The 21,073-nt window shown below is 39.9% G+C and overlaps 1 protein-coding gene across 4 annotated transcripts in view; it reads left to right on the top strand.

Annotated features, from left to right (window-relative positions):
• The window catches only part of HABP4 (hyaluronan binding protein 4), a 148,044-nt gene extending 130,157 nt beyond the window's left edge, over positions 1 to 17,887 (top strand). For all 4 annotated transcript variants that reach the window (XM_053702413.1, XM_053702412.1, XM_053702415.1 and 1 more), the window contains exons 6-9: positions 10,442 to 10,516; positions 10,805 to 10,964; positions 17,054 to 17,221; positions 17,406 to 17,887. In XM_053702413.1, the coding sequence (XP_053558388.1) occupies positions 10,442 to 10,516; positions 10,805 to 10,964; positions 17,054 to 17,221; positions 17,406 to 17,462 (460 nt within the window). In that variant the 3' untranslated portion in view covers positions 17,463 to 17,887. The remainder of the gene's footprint in view (positions 1 to 10,441; positions 10,517 to 10,804; positions 10,965 to 17,053; positions 17,222 to 17,405) is intronic.
• The last annotated feature ends 3,186 nt before the right edge of the window (positions 17,888 to 21,073 follow it).

Below are 21,073 nucleotides of genomic sequence, written 5' to 3'. Positions count from 1 at the left end.
GCTAAGTCCTGGAAGAATTGTAAGACATTACCTCTAAATCTTACAGGCTGAATTTTGCAGGATTGTCGTAAGAGCATTTCTTTTTCTTGAAAATTCTTTAAACGGATCACAATATCCCGTGGCGGAGCTGAGTCAGGAGGTTTTGGTCTCAAGGTTCTATGAGCTCTGACCCATAGGATATCCTCAGTGTAGGAAGATTCTTTCAGATGTCGAAATAGATCCTGCAAATAAACCGGGAAATCCCTGGGTAAGACTGACTCTGGCACTCCTCTGATACGCATATTTTTGCGTCTGCTTCGATTCTCGAGGTCGTCGAGCTTATCTTGAAGAGAAAGTATGGTCTCCTGTTGAGAGGTTACTTGGTCAGTTAGTTGCTGTACATCCTCTTTAATGGTTAATTGGTTACTTTCAAGAGATTCAACTTGAAAACCTAAGGTGTGAATGTCCTGCTTTAATTCAGCCAGCTCCTCTCTAATACAGGAACGGACTATGTCCGCAATGTCCTTTTTCGATGGTAAATTTTGCAAAAATGAAGGAGAGCTGGCATTCAGCTGGTAAAGTTCTGTTTGGTTGAGATTCCTGTGACAGGGTTTGAGGAGTTTTGTCACCAGTTTTAAGGGAGGCAGGAGAGGTATTCGTTGTGTCTGAACTATGTAAAAAAGAGGACATAAGGCTTGATTTCCCTGTGATAGACTTTGACATTTTATCGTGTTTGATATTGCGTTTAGTCGCCATGTTGGGCCAGGGATACACGTGGCGTGGCTCCTGGGTCCCTTGTGACAAGATTGTCTTATGTCGAGTAACACTTATGAGGTATATGGAGGTGTAAGAACTAGTCCTCAAAACAGGCAAAATGATCTTGTAATCACTGGCAGTAAATAAGATGCACAGCAGTGGTATATTGCAGATGGAAGGGTTAAGGTCTGCACTAGAATCACAGCAACAAATTATGGAAAGAATGGTTTTATCTCCAGGCTGGGTTTAAAAGCCAAGCATTGAATGTTACTGAGGGTTTGTTTCAAAAGAGCTGCAGAATCAGTGGTAAAAGGCAGCAAAACTGTTAATTATTTCCTCTGATGTACACAAGGATATTTGAAGTATTAGAGCTGCAGATCCTATTTCATTAATTAGGCAGGAAAATTAGGTTAGATTGTGCAGCTGGTCTGTATCTGGAGCTGTTCCTGTATTAGGCCCAATCCCTAGGATCAATGTGTGGCAGAGACTTGCACAGGCCATGCAGTTGCTGATTATTTATTGTGGCCAGATTACAGTTAGGGAATGTGCCTGTCTCTGTGTGGATGAGCTGGTATAGTAAGGTATATAAAAAGTTCTTACCCTGGAGGAAGCAGAGTTCCGGTGTAGGCCCAATCCCCGGGCTAAATTTATTTCTTTCATGTAATTAGCAAGAGTCCATGAGCTAGTGACGTATGGGATATACATTCCTACCAGGAGGGGCAAAGTTTCCCAAACCTTAAAATGCCTATAAATACACCCCTCACCACACCCACAATTCAGTTTTACAAACTTTGCCTCCGATGGAGGTGGTGAAGTAAGTTTGTGCTAGATTCTACGTTGATATGCGCTCCGCAGCAAGTTGGAGCCCGGTTTTCCTCTCAGCGTGCAGTGAATGTCAGAGGGATGTGAGGAGAGTATTGCCTATTTGAATGCAGTGATCTCCTTCTACGGGGTCTATTTCATAGGTTCTCTGTTATCGGTCGTAGAGATTCATCTCTTACCTCCCTTTTCAGATCAACGATATACTCTTATATATACCATTACCTCTGCTGATTCTCGTTTCAGTACTGGTTTGGCTTTCTACAAACATGTAGATGAGTGTCCTGGGGTAAGTAAATCTTATTTTCTGTGACACTCTAAGCTATGGTTGGGCACTTTATTTATAAAGTTCTAAATATATGTATTCAAACATTTATTTGCCTTGACTCAGAATGTTCAACATTCCTTATTTTTCAGACAGTCCGTTTCATATTTGGGATAAATGCATTTGTTTCAATCATTTTTTCTTACCTTAAAAAATTTGACTTTTTCCCTGTGGGCTGTTAGGCTCGCGGGGGCAGAAAATGCTTCATTTTATTGCGTCATTCTTGGCGCAGACTTTTTTGGCGCAAATTTTTTTTTCTGTTTCCGGCGTCATACGTGTCGCCGGAAGTTGCGTCATTTTTTGACGTTTTTTGCGTCAAAAATGTCGGCGTTCCGGATGTGGCGTCATTTTTGGCGCCAAAAGCATTTAGGCGCCAAATAATGTGGGCGTCTTTTTTTGGCGCTAAAAAATATGGGCGTCATTTTTGTCTCCACATTATTTAAGTCTCATTATTTATTGCTTCTGGTTGCTAGAAGCTTGTTCACTGGCATTTTTTTCCCATTCCTGAAACTGTCATTTAAGGAATTTGATCAATTTTGCTTTATATGTTTTTTTCTTTTACATATTGCAAGATGTTCCACGTTGCAACTGAGTCAGAAGATACTTCAGGAAAATCACTGCACAGTGCTGGAGCTACCAAGCTAAGTGTATCTGCTATAAACTTTTGGTATCTGTTTCTCCAGCTGTTATTTGTATTGCATGTCATGTCAAACTTATTAATGCAGATAAAATTTCCTTTAGTACTGTTACATTACCTGTTGCTGTTCCGTCAACATCTAATGTTCAGAGTGTTCCTGATAACATAAGAGATTTTATTTTTTAAATCCATTAAGAAGGCTATGTCTGTTATTTCTCCTTCTAGTATACATAAAAGTCTTTTAAAACTTCTCTTTTTTCAGATGAATTTTTAAATGAACATCATCATTCTGATACTGATAATGGTTCTTCTGGTTCAGAGGTTTCTGTCTCAGAGGTTGATGCTGATAAATCTTTGTATTTATTCAAGATGGAATTTATTCGTTCTTTACTTAAAGAAGTGTTATTTGCATTAGAAATAGAGGATTCTGGTCCTCTTGATACTAAATGTAAACGTTTAAATAAGGTTTTTAAATCTCCTGTAGTTATTCCAGAAGTGTTTTATCTCCCTGATGCTATTTCTGAAGTAATTTCCAGGGAATGGAATAATTTGGGTAATTTATTTACTCCTTCTAGACGTTTAAGCAAATTATATCCTGTGCCATCTGACAGATTAGAGTTTTTTGGGACAAAAATCCCTAAGGTTTATGGGGCTGTCTACTCCTGCTAATGTACTACTATTCCTACGGCAGATAGTACTTCATTTACGGATCCTTTAGATAGGAAAATTGAATCCTTTCTAAGAAAAGCTTACTTATGTTCAGGTAATCTTCTTAGACCTGCTATATTTTTAGCGGATGTTGCTGCAGCTTCAACTTTTTGGTTAGAAGCTTTAGCGCAACAAGTAACAGATCATAATTTTATAGCATTATTATTATTCTATAACATGCTAATAATTTTATTGGTGATACCATCTTTTGATATCATTAGAGTTGTCAGGTATGTCTCTAGCTATTTTAGCTAGAAAAGCTTTATGGATTAAACTTGGAATGCTGACATGTCTTCTAAGTCAATTTTGCTTTCCCTTTCTTTCCAGGGTAAATAATCATTTTCGTTCCTTTCCTCACAACAAGGAACAAAAGCCTGATCCTTCATCCTCAGGAGCGGTATCAGTTTAGAAACTATTTCCAGTTTGGAATATATCCAAGCCTTATAGAAACCTATAGCCAGCTCCTAAATACCTATGAAGGTGCGGCCCTTATTCCAGCTCAGCTGGTATGGGGCAGATTACGTTTTCTTCAAAGAAATTTGGATTAATTCCGTTCTTAATCTCTGGTTTCAGAAACATTGTTTCAGAAAGGTACAGAATTGGCTTTAAGTTAAGGCCTCCTGCTAAGAGATTCTTTTCTTTCCCGTGTCCCAGTTAACACAGCAAAGGCTCAGCATTTCTGAAATGTGTTTCAGATCTAGAGTTGGCTGGAGTATTTATGCCAGTTCCAGTTCTGGAACAGGGGCTGGGGTTTTATTTTATCTCTTCATTGTACCAAAGAAGGTCAATTGCTTCAGACCAGTTCCGGATCTATCATTATTGAATCGTTATGTTAGGATACCAACATTCAAGATGGTTACTGTAGGACTATCCTGCCTTTTGTTTAGCAAGGGCATTATATGTCTACAATAGATTTACAGGATGTGTATCTGCATATTCCGATTCATCCAGATCACTTTTAGTGTCTGAGATTCTCTTTTGACAAGCATTACCAGTTTTGTGGCTCTACCGTTTGGCCTAGCCTCAGTTCCAAGAATTTTTTTCAAAGGTTCTCGGTCCCCTTTTTTCTGTAATCAGAGAATAGGTTTTTGGTATTTCCTTATTTGGACGATATCTTGGTACTTGCTCAGTCTTCTCATTTTCGAAGAATCTCATACGAATCGACTTGTGTTGTTTCTTCAAGTTCATGGTTGGAGGATCAATTTACCAATCAGTTCATTGATTCCTCAGACAAGGGTAACCTTTTTAGGTTTCTAGATAAATTCAGTGTCTGACTCTGTCCTTGTCAGACAAGAGAAGTTTAACATTGATATCAGCTTGTCAAAACCTTCAGTCACAATCATTCCCTTTGGTAGCCTTATGCATGGAAATGTTGGGTCTTAGGACTGCCGCATCAGATGCGATCTCCTTTGCTCGTTTTCACATGCGACCTCTTCAGCTCTGTATGCTGAACCAATGGTGCAGGGATTACTCAAAGATATCTCAATTAATATCTTTAAACCGATTATACGACACTCTGACATGGTGGACAGATCACCATCGTTTAGTTCAGGGGGCTTCTTTGTTCTTCCGACCTGGACTATAATCTCAACAGATGCAAGTCTTACAGGTTGGGGAGCTGTGTAGGGGTATCTGACGGCACAAGGGGTTTGGGAATCTCAGGAGGTGAGATTTCCGATCAATATTTTGGAACTCCGTGCAATTTTCAGAGCTCTTCAGTCTTGGCCTCTTCTGAAGAGAGAGTTGTTCATTTGTTTTCAGATAGACAATATCACAACTGTGGCATACATCAATCATCAAGGAGGGACTCACAGTCCTCTGGCTATGAAAGAAGTATCTCGAATTTTGGTTTGGGCGGAATCCAGCTCCTGTCTAATCTCTGCGGTTCATATCCCAGGTATGGACAATTGGAAAGCGGATTATCTCAGTCGCCAAACGTTGCATCCGGGCGAATGGTCTCTTCACCCAGAGGTATTTCTTCAGATTGTTCAAATGTGGGAACTTCCAGAAATAGATCTGATGGCTTCTCATCTAAACAAGAAACTTCCCAGGTATCTGTCCAGATCCCGGGATCCTCAGGCGGAGGCAGTGGATGCATTATCACTTCCTTGGAAGTATCATCCTGCCTATCTCTTTCCGCCTCTAGTTCTTCTTCCAAGAGTAATCTCCAAGATTCTGAAGGAATGCTCGTTTGTTCTGCTGGTAGCTCCGGCATGGCCTCACAGGTTTTGGTATGCGGATCTTGTCCGGATGGCCTCTTGCCAACCGTGGACTCTTCCGTTAAGACCAGACCTTTTGTCTCAAGGTCCTTTTTTCCATCAGGTTCTGAAATCCTTCAATTTAAAGGTATGGAGATTGAACGCTTGATTCTTGGTCAAAGAGGTTTCTCTGACTCTGTGATTAATACTATGTTACAGGCTCGTAAATCTGTATCCAGAGAGATATATTATAGAGTCTGGAAGACTTATATTTCTTGGGTCTTTCTCATCATTTTTCTTGGCATTCTTTTAGAATACCGAGAATATTAGTTTCTTCAGGATGGTTTAGATAAGGGTTTGTCCGCAAGTTCCTTGAAAGGTCAAATCTCTGCTCTTTCTGTTCTTTTTCACAGAAAGATTGCTATTCTTCCTGATATTCTTTGTTTTGTACAAGCTTTGGTTCGTATAAAGCCTGTCATTAAGTCAATTTCTCCTCCTTGGAGTTTGAATTTGGTTCTGGGGGCTCTTCAAGCTCCTCCATTTGAACCTATGCATTCATTGGATATTAAATTACTTTCTTGGAAAGTTTTGTTCCTTTTGGCCTTCTCTTCTGCCAGAAGAGTTTCTGAATTATCTGCTCTTTCTTGTGAGTCTCCTTTTCTGATTTTTCATCAGGATAAGGCGGTGTTGCGAACTTCTTTTTGAATTTTTACCTAAGTTGTGAATTTCAACAACATTAGTAGAGACATTGTGGTTCCTTCATTATGTCCTAATCCTAAGAATTCTAAGGAGAAATCGTTGCATTCTTTGGATGTTATTAGAGCTTTGAAATATTATGTTGAAGCTACTAAGTCTTTCCGAAAGACTTCTAGTTTATTTGTTATCTTTTCCGGTTTTAGAAAGGCCAGAAAACTTCTGCCATTTCTTTTGGCATCTTGGTTGAAATCTTTAATTCATCTTGCCTATGTTGAGTCGGGTAAGACTCCGCCTCATAGGATTACAGCTCATTCTACTAGGTCAGTTTCTACTTCCTGGGCGTTTAGGAATGAAGCTTCGGTTGATCAGATTTGCAAAGCGGCAACTTGGTCCTCTTTGCATACTTTTACCAAATTCTACCATTTTGTTGTATTTTCTTCTTCTGAAGCAGTTTTTGGTAGAAAAGTACTTCAGGCAGCGGTTTCAGTTTGAATCTTCTGCTTATGTTTTTCATTAAACTTTATTTTGGGTGTGGATTATTTTCAGCAGGAATTGGCTCTTTATTTTATCCCTCCCTCTCTAGTGACTCTTGTGTGGAAAGATCCACATCTTGGGTAGTCATTATCCCATACGTCACTAGCTCATGGACTCTTGCTAATTACATGAAAGAAAACATAATTTAAGTAAGAACTTACCTGATAAATTCATTTCTTTCATATTAGCAAGAGTCCATGAGGCCCGCCCTTTTTTTTGTGGTGGTTATGATTTTTTTGTATAAAGCACAATTATTCCAATTCCTTATTTTATATGCTTTCGCACTTTTTTCTTATCACCCCACTTCTTGGCTATTCGTTAAACTGAATTGTGGGTGTGGTGAGGGGTGTATTTATAGGCATTTTAAGGTTTGGGAAACTTTGCCCCTCCTGGTAGGAATGTATATCCCATACGTCACTAGCTCATGGACTCTTGCTAATATGAAAGAAATGAATTTATCAGGTAAGTTCTTACATAAATTATGTTTTTCCGGTCCGACTCGAAAATCGGGTGCTATTTTTCAGTCTTGGGGCCCTTTGTTTTAGATTGTGTGCCTTCCTGGGAGCTTGGTTGTGGCCCTTGATGACCAGCAAAGGGGTATATTTGTGGCTTGATGTCAGATGCGGCCTGAATTCAGTCCGGAGTGCTGGGTGTCTCTGGTTCAGGCGGAGATGAAAGAATTATTCCTCTGAGTTGTTGCCACAGGCTTTAAAGGTGCTGGGGAATGTTGTAGGAGAGTTTAGGAGCAAGGATGATGAGGATTCCTAATGATATAAGGGCCTTTACAGCGGAGCTCCGGAGTTATGCTGCCATCTCTGCAGCTGCCGGCTCCGCCCCCGTGTTATCTACAGAGGCCTCATTCTTGAAGGCCCAAGAGGTTCTGTAAGGCTGCAACTTGGTCTTTGCAAACTTTTTCTAAATTCTATAAATTTGATACTGTTTGCCTTGGCTGAGACTTCCTTTGGGAGAAAGGGTTCTATAAGCAGTGGTGCCTTCGGTTTCCTGTCTTGTCCCTCCCTTATCTGTGTCCTATAGCTTGGGTAAACAGTAATTGATGAACCCATGGACTCTGTGTCATAAGAGAGAAAACAAAATTTATGCTTACCTGACAAATGTATTTATTGACACAGTGAGTCCACGGCCCTCCCTGTTTTTTGCAGACAGTTTTGTTTATATAAACCTAGAGTACCTCTGCACCTTGTGTTACTGCCTTTCTCTCCTTTTCCCTCGGTCAAATGACTGGGGGTTGTGGGAAGGGAAGTGATACTTAACAGCTTTGCTGTGGTGCTCTTTGCCTCCTGCAGGCCAGGAGTGATATTCTCAACAGTAATTGATGATCCCATGGACTCGGTGTCAAGAAAGAAATACATTTATCAGGTAAGCATAAATTTTCTTTTACTTGGAGATTGATGAGCCTTCACCTTCAAACTTACAATCTTTTAAATTTTTTGTTTTACGCAGCCCAAGATAAGCAATCTACATTCCCAGTTCTAGATGTGGTTTCTCAGCTAATTTGCAAGGACTTGAACAAACCAGATATTCCCTCTGTTCTCTAAGCCAAGTTAAGAACCATATTCTTGTATCCTCTGAAAAATTGGCAGTATAGTAGACTATTACAATTATGGGAGGTATAGTAGACTATTACCATTATGGGAAGTGCTATCTCCACTTCGGCTAGGTGGCCATCCATCCCTTTGCTGTGCATCAGATCCTTAATAGGTACTGGTCTGTTAACATTAAGGTTTGTTCAGATCCTTTCAGGTGGCAGGCTCTGTTTACTACAGCTGCTAGTGTAGTTTGTGTATCTGCTACTGCAGTCTGGTGTGACAACATATCTAACCTTTTTGTTTCTTAAGCTTCCATTGATTTATTCAGGATCACGTGAGGTTGGACAAGACTGCAAACTGCTTCTTTTGTAGCATATGAACCTCCTAGGTTAAGCTTTTAACTAAGAATACCAAGAGAACAAAGCAAAATTGGGGATAACGGTAAATTGGAAAATTGTTTAAAATTATATGCCCTATCTGAATCATGAAAGTTTATTTTGGCATACTGTCCCTTTAATGCAAAAAAATGCTGCTATGACTGTTCTGGCTAGAAGAGCCTTGTGGATAAAGTCATGGTTTGCTTTGCTGATAGCATCCAGGCCAGGTCCAAACAATAACTTTCTGCTTTTAGATACAATCATTGCTACGGGTACTGGATGAAAATGACTCACCCACCCCCTCCCCCTCCTTTTTTTTTTTTTTTTTTTTTTTTCATTCCAAAACAGTCCTCTTAGTCTCCGAAGTTAGACACTTCCAAGTCCATGTGGATCCCTGGTTCCTCTTGGTCTGTCTAGGTGGACCAAAAAAGACAGTCCCTTCCTCCAAATCACTTAGTGGCTGAGGGGCAGATTACAGTATTTTTCCCAACCCCAGGGCTACCACATAGGAGGAATTATCAGGGAGAGCGAAAGCCTGTCTTATCTTCCAAAAAATCTTTTAAAGGACAGTGCTTTCTTGGCATGGGTAACTGACATAGAGGAAAGGTCAAAAGATGTGTGAGCACCTAGTATAACCGCTCAGTCAATTTACTTGTTATGATAAGTAATCCCAAACTTGTGTATCACCAAGATGGAAATGTCTCTGTAAACTGACTCACCCCTGGCTGCAGAATGTTGCCGGGTTCTTGCCTCTTTCCGCTGCTCGCAGAGTCTGGCCCGTCCTCAGAGAGCTGGCTTGTTCCTCCGAGGCAGTGGGCTAATGAAGATCAGAGCCCCTTTCTTGCTGCCTCCAGCTAGTATTCCGCTCTCCTCCTGGGTCCCGCTCCACTCGCGGTAACTCGGCGTCTGATGTCACCGGCCTCCTCCTTCTCAGCTGTCAGAATTGTCCGATGGGCGCTGGCTGGATCAACAGTTGTAGTAGCGGTTACAAGCTACCTCCGTGCAGGCTCCGTTTCAGTGAATTCCAGAATAACAAAGTGATGAGCTGCACCAGGGTACTTGTTAAAAACTTTTATTGTCGGTCACAAAAACTTCCTTCCAGAAGCATCATTTCACAACAATACAGGACATTGTGATGTGTATAGAAGTCACCCAAAGAGCAATAAACTTCTATACACATCACAATGTCCTGTATTGTTGTGAAATGATGCTTCTGGAAGGAAGTTTTTGTGACTGACAAAAGTTTTTAACAAGTACCCTGGTGCAGCTCATCACTTTGTTATTCTGGAACTGACATAGAGGCCATGGGAGTGATTACTCTGGTTCCCTTTGAACAGATTTCAAGTGTTCTGTTCAAACCTTTTTTCATTCATCCGAAGAAAGATGGGACATACAAGCCTATCTTAAAAAAACTCAGTGTGAAAAGTCTCTATTTAAAATTGGAATTTTCATAAATTTGTTCTCTTTAGTGCAGAAGGGTCAATTTGTCTACTATAGACTTGAAATATGCCTGTTTGAGTAATCCCATATGATCCCTGTGCATAGATATATGCTAATATGTCTTTCTAAACGGGCACAATGTCATGCCAAGATGTGTGTATATTCACGTAACATTAGTCTATTGCAGTGTTAAATTCTGAGATTGGTGTGCATAAAAGCAGTTTCACAACCGGCAACCTTGTACACGGTCTATGTGCGGATTCCACACACAAACCCACCAAACCGTGCTGTGCTGGATTCACAAGAAAATTTTAGCAACAGCCTGCATGCTTTCTTTATAATCTATAAATAAACATACCTTACAAACTGCTTAAATCAATTGTGCTTTAAATGTGTTAGCGTTTTTTATGTTTTTTGTTTTTAAGTGAGATAGAGCAAACTGCTGTGGAAGACCAAAAGGACTCGAATGAAACTCAAGAACCTACTGAAGAACCTGTTAAGTAAGCACTTGGGCCCCTGAAGAGCCTTATTACATTCAAAAATATAACCCTTAAATATTTTCACCAATGTGTAACAAATAGAAGCCATAGCTCTAAAAAGATTTAAAAAAAAAAAACAATTTTGGTGGCTCTTGCTGGGGTTTTTTTTTGTTTTTTTTCTACTTTTGACTGCTTCTTTAATTTGCTGCCTGACTCTTAAACTTCATATATTTATCAACCCATGCACTGTTTACAAACCTTGTGAAGGATGTGAAAAATAAACTTTTGCTGGCTGCTTTGTCTATACAGGATGGAAGAGGAAATTGATGAAGTTGCACAAGAAATGACTTTGGATGAATGGAAATCTATTCAGGAACAGAGCAGGCCAAAGCCAGACTTTAACTTGCGTAAACCAGATACTGTTGTGCCTTCTAAAGCAGTGGTGATCCATAAAGCTAAATATAGAGATGTATGTGTTTTTGTTAATATTTATATGCTTCAAAATATCAGTTCTTGCACTTGACACAATGCCTAGCTTTGCACCTTACAACTGATATGATCAGTTGTAAGGTGCAAAGCTAGGCAAATCCTAATATCCGTTGTAAGGTGCAAAGCTTTAGGATTTGCCTAGCTTTGCACCTTACAACTGAAATTGGTATTTATCCATAAAGTTAAATGTTTGTAGCATAGCTTTGTAAATTTTTTATTATATAAGTGGGCTTGGGCTGTTCATTTTTAAAATTGTGTTTCTTTCATGTAATTAGCAAGAGTCCATGAGCTAGTGACGTATGGGATATACATTCCTACCAGGAGGGGCAAAGTTTCCCAAACCTGAAATGCCTATAAATACACCCCTCACCACACCCACAAATCAGTTTTACAAACTTTGCCTCCTGTGGAAGTGGTGAAATAAGTTTGTGCTAGATTCTACGTTGATATGCGCTCCGCAGCAGGTTGGCGCCCGGTTTTCCTCTCAGCGTGCAGTGAATGTCAGAGGGATGTGAAGAGAGTATTGCCTATTTGAATTCAATGATCTCCTTCTACGGGGTCTATTTCATAGGTTCTCTGTTATCGGTCGTAGAGATTCATCTCTTACCTCCCTTTTCAGATCGACGATATACTCTTATATACCATTACCTCTACTGATTCTCGTTTCAGTACTGGTTTGGCTTTCTACTACATGTAGATGAGTGTCCTGGGGTAAGTAAGTCTTATTTTTGTGGCACTCTAAGCTATGGTTGGGCACTTTTTATATAAAGTTCTAAATAATTGTGTTTAAACATTTATTTGCCTTGATTCAGGATGTTCAACATTCCTTATTTCAGACAGTCAGTTTCATTATATGGGATAATGCATTTGAATAATCAATTTTTTTCTTACCTTAAAAATTTGACTTTTTTTTCCTGTGGGCTGTTAGGCTCGCGGGGGCTGAAAATGCTTCATTTTCTTGCGTCTTTTTTGGCGCAAAAAAATTATTTATTTCCAGCGTCGTTCTTGTCACCGGAAGTTGCGTCATTTTTGACGTTTTTGCGCCAAGTGTCGGCGTTACCGGATGTGGCATCATTTTTGGCGCTAAAAGCATTTAGGCGCCAAAAAATATGGGCGTCATTATTGTCTCCACATTATTTAAGTCTTATTGTTTATTTGCTTCTGGTTGCTAGAAGCTTGTTCACTGGCATTTTTTCATATTCCTGAAACTGTCATTTAAGGAATTTGATCAATTTTGCTTTATATGTTTTTTCTATTACATATTGCAAGATGTCTCAGTTGGTCGCTGAATCAGAAGATACTTCTGGAAAATCGCTGCCTGATGTTGGATCTACCAAAGTTGTGTATTTGCTGTAAACTTGTGGTATCTGTTCCTCCAGCTGTTTGTAATGAATGTCATGACAAACTTGTTAATGCAGATAATATTTCCTTTAGTAATGTTTCATTACCTGTTGTTGTTCCATCAACATCTAATACTCAGTGTTCCTGTTAACATAAGAGATTTTGTTTCTAAATCCATTAAGAAGGCTATGTCTGTTATTCCTCCTTCTAGTAAACGGAAAAGGTCTATTAAAACTTCTCATTTTTCAGATGAATTTTTAAATGAACATCATCATTCTGATTCCGATAATGTTTCCTCTGGTTCAGAGGATTCAGTTTCAGAGGTTGATGCTGATAAATCTTCATATTTATTCAAAATGGAATTTATTCATTCTTTACTTAAAGAAGTCTTAATTGCATTAGAGAGAGAGGAATCTGGTCCTCTTGATACTAAATCTAAACGTTTAAATAAGGTTTTTAAATCTCCTGTAGTTATTCCAGAAGTTTTTCCTGTCCCTGATGCTATTTCTGAAGTAATTTCCAGGGAATGGAATAATTTGGGTAATTCATTCACTCCTTCTAAACGTTTTAAGCAATTATATCCTGTGCCAGCTGACAGATTAGAGTTTTGGGACAAAATCCCTAAGGTTGATGGGGCTATCTCTACTCTTGCTAAACGTACTACTATTCCTACGGCAGATAGTACTTCCTTTAAGGATCCTTTAGATAGGAAAATTGAATCCTTTCTAAGAAAAGCTTACTTATGTTCAGGTAATCTTCTTAGACCTGCTATATCTTTAGCGGATGTTGCTGCAGCTTCAACTTTTTGATTGGAAGCTTTAGCGCAACAAGTATCAGATCATAATTCTCATAGCATTGTTAATCTTCTTCAACATGCTAATTTTATTTGTGATGCCATCTTTGATATCATCAGGGTTGATGTCAGGTATATGTCTCTAGCTATTTTAGCTAGAAGAGCTTTATGGCTTAAAACTTGGAATGCTGATGTCTTCTAAGTCAACTTTGCTTTCCCTTTCTTTCCAGGGTAATAAATTATTTGGTTCACAGTTAAATTCTATTTCAACTGTTACTGGAGGGAAAGGAACTTTTTTTTTTTTACCACAAGATAAAAAATCTAAAGGTAAATTTAGGTCTACTAATCGCTTTCGTTCCTTTCGTCACAATAAGGAACAAAAGCCTGATAACTTCCCCTACAGGAGCAGTATCAGTTTGGAAACCATCTCCAGTCTGGAATAAATCCAAGCCTTTTAGAAAGCCAAAGCCAGCTCCCAAGTCAACATGAAGGTGCGGCTCTCATTCCAGCCCAGCTGGTAGGGGGCAGATTACGATTTTTCAAAGAAATTTGGATCAATTCGATTCACAATTTTTGGATTCAGAACATTGTTTCAGGTACAGAATAGGCTTCAAGATAAGGCCTCCTGCAAGAAGATTTTTTCTTTCCCGTGTCCCAGTGAAGGCTCAAGCATTTCTGAAATGTGTTTCAGATCTAGAGTTGGCTGGAGTAATTATGCCAGTTCCAGTTCTGGAACAGGGGCTGGGGTTTTACTCAAATCTTTTCATTGTACCAAAGAAGGAGAATTCCTTCAGACCAGTTCTGGATTTAAAAATATTGAATCATTATGTAAGGATACCAACATTCAAGATGGTAACTAAGGACTGTTCTGCCTTTTGTTCAGCAAGGGCATTATATGTCCACAATAGATTTACAGGATGCATATCTGCATATTCCGATTCATCCAGATCACTATCAGTTTCTGAGATTCTCTTTCCTAGACAAGCATTACCAGTTTGTGGCTCTGTCGTTTGGCCTAGCAACAGCTCCAAGGATTTTTACAAAGGTTCTCAGTGCCCTTCTCTCTGTAATCAGAGAACAGGGTATTGTGGTATTTCCTTATTTGGACGATATCTTGGTACTTTCTCAGTCTTCACATTTAGCAGAATCTCATACGAATCAACTTTGTATTGTTTTTTCGAGAACATGGTTGGAGGATCAATTTACCAAAAAGTTCATTGATTCCTCAGACAAGGGTAACCTTTTTAGGTTTCCAGATAGATTCAGTGTCCATGACTCTGTCTTTGACAGACAAGAGACGTCTAAAATTGGTTTCAGCTTGTCGAAACCTTTAGTCTCAATCATTCCCTTCGGTAGCCTTATGCATGGAAATTCTAGGTCTTATGACTGCTGCATCGGACGCGATCCCCTTTGCTCGTTTTCACATGCAACCTCTTCAGCTCTGTATGCTGAACCAGTGGTGCAGGGATTATACAAAGATATCTCAATTAATATCTTTAAAACCGATTGTACGACAATCTCTGACGTGGTGGACAGACCACCATCGTTTAGTTCAGGGGGCTTCTTTTGTTCTTCCGACCTGGACTGTGATTTCAACAGATGCAAGTCTGACAGGTTGGGGAGCTGTTTGGGGGTCTCTGACAGCACAAGGGGTTTGGGAATCTCAGGAGGTGAGATTACCAATCAACATTTTGGAACTCCATGCAATTTTCAGAGCTCTTCAGTCATGGCCTCTTCTAAAGAGTCGTTCATTTGTTTTCAGACGGGCAATGTCACAACCGTGGCATATGTCAATCATCAAGGAGGGACTCAGTCCTCTGGCTATGAAAGAAGTATCTCGAATACTGGTAGGGGCGGAATCCAGCTCCTGTCTAATTTCTGCGCTTCATATCCCAGGTATAGACACTTGGGAAGCGGATTATCTCAGTCGCCAAACGTTACATCCGGGCGAATGGTCTCTTCACCCAGAGGTATTTCTTCAGATTGTTCAAATGTGGGGACTTCCAGAAATAGATCTGATGGCTTCTCATCTAAACAAGAAGCTTCCCAGGTATCTGTCCAGATCCAGGGATCCTCAAGCGGAGGCAGTGGATGCATTGTCACTTCCTTGGAAGTATCATCCTGCCTATATCTTTCCGCCTCTAGTTCTTCTTCCAAGAGTGATTTCCAAGGTTCTAAAGGAGTGTTCCTTTGTTCTGCTGGTGGCTCCAGCATGGCCTCACAGGTTTTGGTATGCGGATCTTGTCCGGATGGCCACTTGTGAACCGTGGACTCTTCCGTTAAGACCAGACCTTCTATCGCAAGGTCCTTTTTTCCATCAGGATCTCAAATCATTAAATTTTAAGGTATGGAGATTGAACGCTTGATTCTCAGTCATAGAGGTTTCTCTGACTCTATAATATATCTTCCTAGATACAGATTTATGAGCCTGTAACATAGTATTAATCACAGAGTCTGGAAGACTTACATTTCTTGGTGTCTTTCTCATCATTTTTCTTGGCATTCTTTTAGAATTCCTAGAATTTTACAGTTTCTTCAGGATGGTTTGGATAAAGGTTTGTCTGCAAGTTCCTTGAAAGGACAAATCTCTAGCAATCTTTCTGTGAAAAAGAACAGAAAGAGCAGTCTTCCTGATATTCATTGTTTTGTACAAGCTTTGGTTCGTATAAAACCTGTCATTAAGTCAATCTCTCCTCCTTGGAGTTTGAATTTGGTTCTGGGGGCTCTTCAAGCTCCTCCGTTTGAACCTATGCATTCGCTGGACGTTAAATTACTTTCTTGGAAAGTTTTTTGTTTCTTTTGGCCATCTCTTCTGCTAGAAGAGTTTGATTTATCTGCTCTTTCTTGTGAGCCTCCTTTTCTGATTTTTCATCAGGATAAGGCGGTGTTGCGAACTTCTTTTAAATTTTTTCCTAAGGTTGAGAATTCTAACAACATTAGTAGAGAAATTGTGGTTCCTTCATTGTGTCCTAATCCTAAGAATTCTAAGGAAAAGTCATTGCATTCTTTGGATGTAGTTAGAGCTTTGAAACATTATGTTGAAGCTACTAAGGATTTCCGAAAGACTTCTAGTCTATTTGTTATCGTTTCCGGTTCTAGGAAAGGTCAGAAGGCTTCTGCCATTTCTTTGGCATCTTGGTTAAAATCTTTGATTCATCATGCTTATGTCGAGTCGGGTAAAACTCTGCCTCAAAGGATTACAGCTCATTCTACTAGGTCAGTTTCTACTTCCTGGGCTTTTAGGAATGAAGCTTCGGTTGATCAGATTTGCAAAGCAGCCACTTGGTCTTCTTTGCATACTTTTACTAAATTCTACCATTTTGATGTGTTCTTCTGAAGCAGTTTTTGGTAGAAAAGTACTTCAGGCAGCTGTTTCAGTTTGATTCTTCTGCTTATAATTTCAGTTTTTCATTATAAGATTTAAACTTTATTTTGGGTGTGGATTATTTTCAGCGGAATTGGCTGTCTTTATTTTATCCCTCCCTCTCTAGTGACTCTTGCGTGGAAGATCCACATCTTGGGTAGTCATTATCCCATACGTCACTAGCTCATGGACTCTTGCTAATTACATGAAAGAAAACATAATTTATGTAAGAACTTACCTGATAAATTCATTTCTTTCATATTAGCAAGAGTCCATGAGGCCCACCCTTTTTTGTGGTGGTTATGATTTTTTTGTATAAAGCACAATTATTCCAATTCCTTATTTTTTATGCTTCGCACTTTTTTCTTATCACCCCACTTCTTGGCTATACGTTAAACTGATTTGTGGGTGTGGTGAGGGGTGTATTTATAGGCATTTTGAGGTTTGGGAAACTTTGCCCCTCCTGGTAGGAATGTATATCCCATACGTCACTAGCTCATGGACTCTTGCTAATATGAAAGAAATTAATTTATCAGGTAAGTTCTTACATACATTATGTTTTTACTTGCAGAATTTAAAGGAGGATGAAGATTACCAATATTGCTTTCGCAAACCTGTTAATGATATCACATCTCAATTGGATATAAACTTCGGGAGTCTGACTCGCCCAAGTCGTGGAAGAGGAGGAGGGCGTGGACGTGCAAGAAAGGAAGAAACCTTTACACATGAGATTGTTAATGTAAGTGTGACAATGTAAGGTTTATTCCTGGTAAATATAAACGGCTATGTGAATACCCACGTCTTGCTTAAAAATACTGGTGGTAGTTTTTTTTTTTTTTTCTCAACTTTGAACTGGTGTTGATATTTCTACTGGTGTTACAAGGTAAGCTTTTTTTTTCCTTTCTCTCTCCCTTCCCCCCCAGATACTTTCTACTGCACCAAATCCAGATGATCCTGAGGATTTCCCAGCTTTAATTTGATACTGCAACATTGTAGTTTGAAATGGCTGTGACACTGAAGCAAGAAAATCCAACTGTTTCAATGTGGGGGAAATTTGTCTACAATCAAGCAAAACTAAAATTTAGTTTGTAATGTGAAATATTTGCACTTATAGTGGCTTAGTGGGAGATAACAGTTTGCACTATAGTAGTTGTGGTTCTCAAATACTATTTAGAGTTGTATTAAAATAATCCTAATGTTGAACATTCTTAAACGGCAGACCTTACTATAGAAGAGCTTTGTTTGGGAAAAATTAGAAAATGGCTGTATATTCATGTTACTACTTGGGGAAGTGTTCCTGTAATACCTGTAGATAAAGGCAGCTTTTCCTACTTCTGTGTAAACTTATATACCTCACTTTACGCAGTTGCACTGTAGTTTTGACGTGATTAAATGTATGATGCAATTTTCTGGCTTTGGCTTTGTTCTTTTTTCTTTTGTGCATTTCAAATGAAAATATTATACACTGTCAAAAGCTGGGCTTGAAATATTAATATTTACAAAGGGGTTTGCTATTTTCATTGGGATAAAGTAATTAGAAATACATTTCAGAGCATCGTTTTCTTCTGCATTCATTACTTTTTGGAAACAAGAACCTGGCCACCAGAGGAGGCAAAGGCTTAAATATGCCTCCCACTCCCCTCATCACCCAGTCATTCTTTGCCTTTCGTCCCAGGAGGATGACAGGTGTCAATTTTAAATTTTTGTTTTTGTCTCTTATGGAGGGTAGTAGTCTTCAGCATGGGACAGGAGTTTTAAATAGTCCTGTCAGTCTCTCAGTGAGGGCTTGGGCGAAAAATAGAGTCCGGAGATGCAGGGAGTTTCTTACTGCAAAACCATCCTGACCCATATTAACATCTCCTCAAGCAATCAGTGTTGTTGAACTTTGCTTTGCTGCCTGCTTTCTTCTCTCAAGTCCATGGCGGAGGCGATGCTACTATCAGTCACACTTGAAGGGCCATGTTCCTGTTCCACGACATAGATTCCGGTAAGATCGTTTTACTTTATTTGCAATGTATTGTAATGTGAATGTTTCCCGAGAGGCTACCACCTTAAGGGTCTCGGTGAGTCTCTTAGTATCTTGTAATCGAGGGTTAATATCTCCTGAGGGGGGGTTATTGAACAGGGGAGATTTTTATAATCATGTTATGTGATTAAACCTGCTTATGTGCGATATTTACTGGGCTCTTGGTTTGGTTGGGCACGCTTGTTTGGACTGTGCGGTTCACCTTGTGTTCGGGCGTGGCTACGTTCTGTTTTCATTTCCGCATTCCCGACCGCGTGGCAAAGTTTTCTAGTCCGCAGGGGTCTGGTCATAGGAGGTGGTGAGTGCCCCAGCTATTGGGGGTGTCAGGTGCCATTTTAGTTTTCACTACTTTAGTCCATATTTAAATTTCCTCTATCCAGTTATGGAGGATTCTGATGCTGAGACTGTTGGTGTCAGAATCCTTTAACTGAATCTGAAATTGAGACTATTTTGATTTCAGATTCTGTGTCCGGTGATGAATCCAGAGGGGCCTCGTTGATGCCTGTCAACCAGTTTTGTTCCGTGTGCCATTTCAGAGCGCCTGGTTCCTTGGGCTCGGAATCAAGGGATTACTGAGCCATCCGCCTCTGGGGGTCCTTTCCTCCGAGGCAAGTTCCCTACCAAATCATAATTATGCACATGCGGGTAACCCAGTTTTTGGTTCCTCCATGCAGGGTGGCGTGTTTTCCCCGAAGGTTGCAGCACGTTTTGCTTCCACATAATGTTGGCGATTGATACTCCTTCTTCGGAAGTTGTTGGACATGTCTAATTTCTGTTTTCTCTTGCAAGGTGTATCCAGTCCACGGATTCATCCTTTACTTGTGGGATATTCTCATTCCCTACAGGAAGTGGCAAAGAGATCACACAGCAGAGCTGTCCATATAGCTCCCCCTCTAGCTCCACCCCCCAGTCATTCTCTTTGCCGGCTCTAAGCACTAGGGTCTCTCTACGGGAGGGTAAAGTGAATGTGGTGTTAGAATTGTAGTTTTATATCTTCAATCAAAAGTTTGTTATTTTTAATTGGTACCGGTTTGTATTTTCTCTCTGGCAGAAAAAAGATGAAGAATTCTGCTGAGAGGAAGATGATTTTAGCATATTGTAACTAAAATCCATTGCTGTTCCCACACAGGACTGAGGAGTACCAGAAAATTTCAGTTGGGTGGAACAGTTTGCAGGCTTGACTGCAATGAGGTATGTTCAGTCATTTATTTCTAGACAAGACTGAGATAATGCTAGAAGACTGACAAGATCCCCATGTGGGGAGGGTAAGCTATGTTCTGAGACTTAGTAAAGAATTGAATGCTTACATAACAGGGCTAATTATGCTGGTTGACACTAATTCAGGGCAATCAATTATTTGTTTTAAGAAATACTCGTTGGAGACTCTCTTTTTTAAGCACTTTGGAGTGTTTCCTGGGGTTTAGAAACTTTGGAGTGTTTTCTGGCGCAAATTTAGTCACTTAGAAGTGATTTTTGTAGGCCTCACAACTCCGGAGTGGGAGGGTCCTAATTTTGCGCCTCAGATGCGCAGTTAGAATTGAAAGAAAGTTCATGCTGCTTCACATGGAGGGTCCTGCTGCTGATTGAGGGCCTAAAAGATTTATTCCCCCAAAACTGGTCCCTAAGGGCAGGTAGGGCCACAGCAGTAAGCTATGGCAAGGTGCTGTAGTTATTTAACCGGTTGTTGGCTTTAGGCTGCTCCGGTTTGGTCATTAAGGGGTTAATCGTTGTGCAATCATATTAAGGCCTTGGGTACATACTGTGAAAATTTCAAAAGGATTGCTGGATTTTTCACTGTTTGGTAAAATTGTGTGCTTTTTAACTCTTAAAGGCACAGTAACGTTGTTGTTTGTTTTGTTTTTTTTCAAATTGTGTTTTATTTGATTAAAGTGTTTTTCCAGCCTGCTTGTGTATGCTACTAGTCTGTTAAACATGTCTGACACTAAGGAAAATCCTTCTTCAATGTGTTTAGAAGCCATGGTGGAACCCCCTCTCAGAATGTGTCCCAATTGCAGTAATGTGTCTATACACTTTAAAGATCATATTGTTGCACTTAAAAATGTTGCCCTAGATGATATTCAGACTGAAGGTTATGAGGATAGTCAGTCTACCTCTCCCCATGTGTCACAACCAGTTACGCCCGCTCAAGCGATGCCTAGTACCTCTAGTGCGTCTGCCCCTATTATATTGCAACAACTAGCGGCAGTCATGGATAACTCCCTTGCCGGCTTCCTATCTAAACTGCCAGTTTTTCCTGCAAAGCGTGATAGCTCTGTTTTTAAGAACAGATTATGAGCAATTTGAAGCTTTGGTAGCCTTATCTGATGCACCCTCACAACACTGACGTGGGAGTGAGGGACTTGATGTCTGAGGGAGAAATTTCCGATTCCGGAAAGGTTTCTCATCAGGCAGAGTCAGATTCATTAGCATTTAAATTGGAACACCTCCGCGTATTGCTCAGGGAGGTATTAGCTACTCTGGATAATTGTGACCCTATGGTGGTCCCAGAGAAATTGTGTAAAATGGACAAGTACATAGAGGTCCCTGTATACACTGATGCGTTTC

The sequence above is a fragment of the Bombina bombina genome, chromosome 2 (assembly GCF_027579735.1).
Source record: "Bombina bombina isolate aBomBom1 chromosome 2, aBomBom1.pri, whole genome shotgun sequence".
Taxonomy (NCBI): Eukaryota; Metazoa; Chordata; class Amphibia; order Anura; family Bombinatoridae; genus Bombina; species Bombina bombina.
Note: the sequence above shows the minus strand (reverse complement) of the source record. Positions and strands in the feature narration are given on the sequence as shown.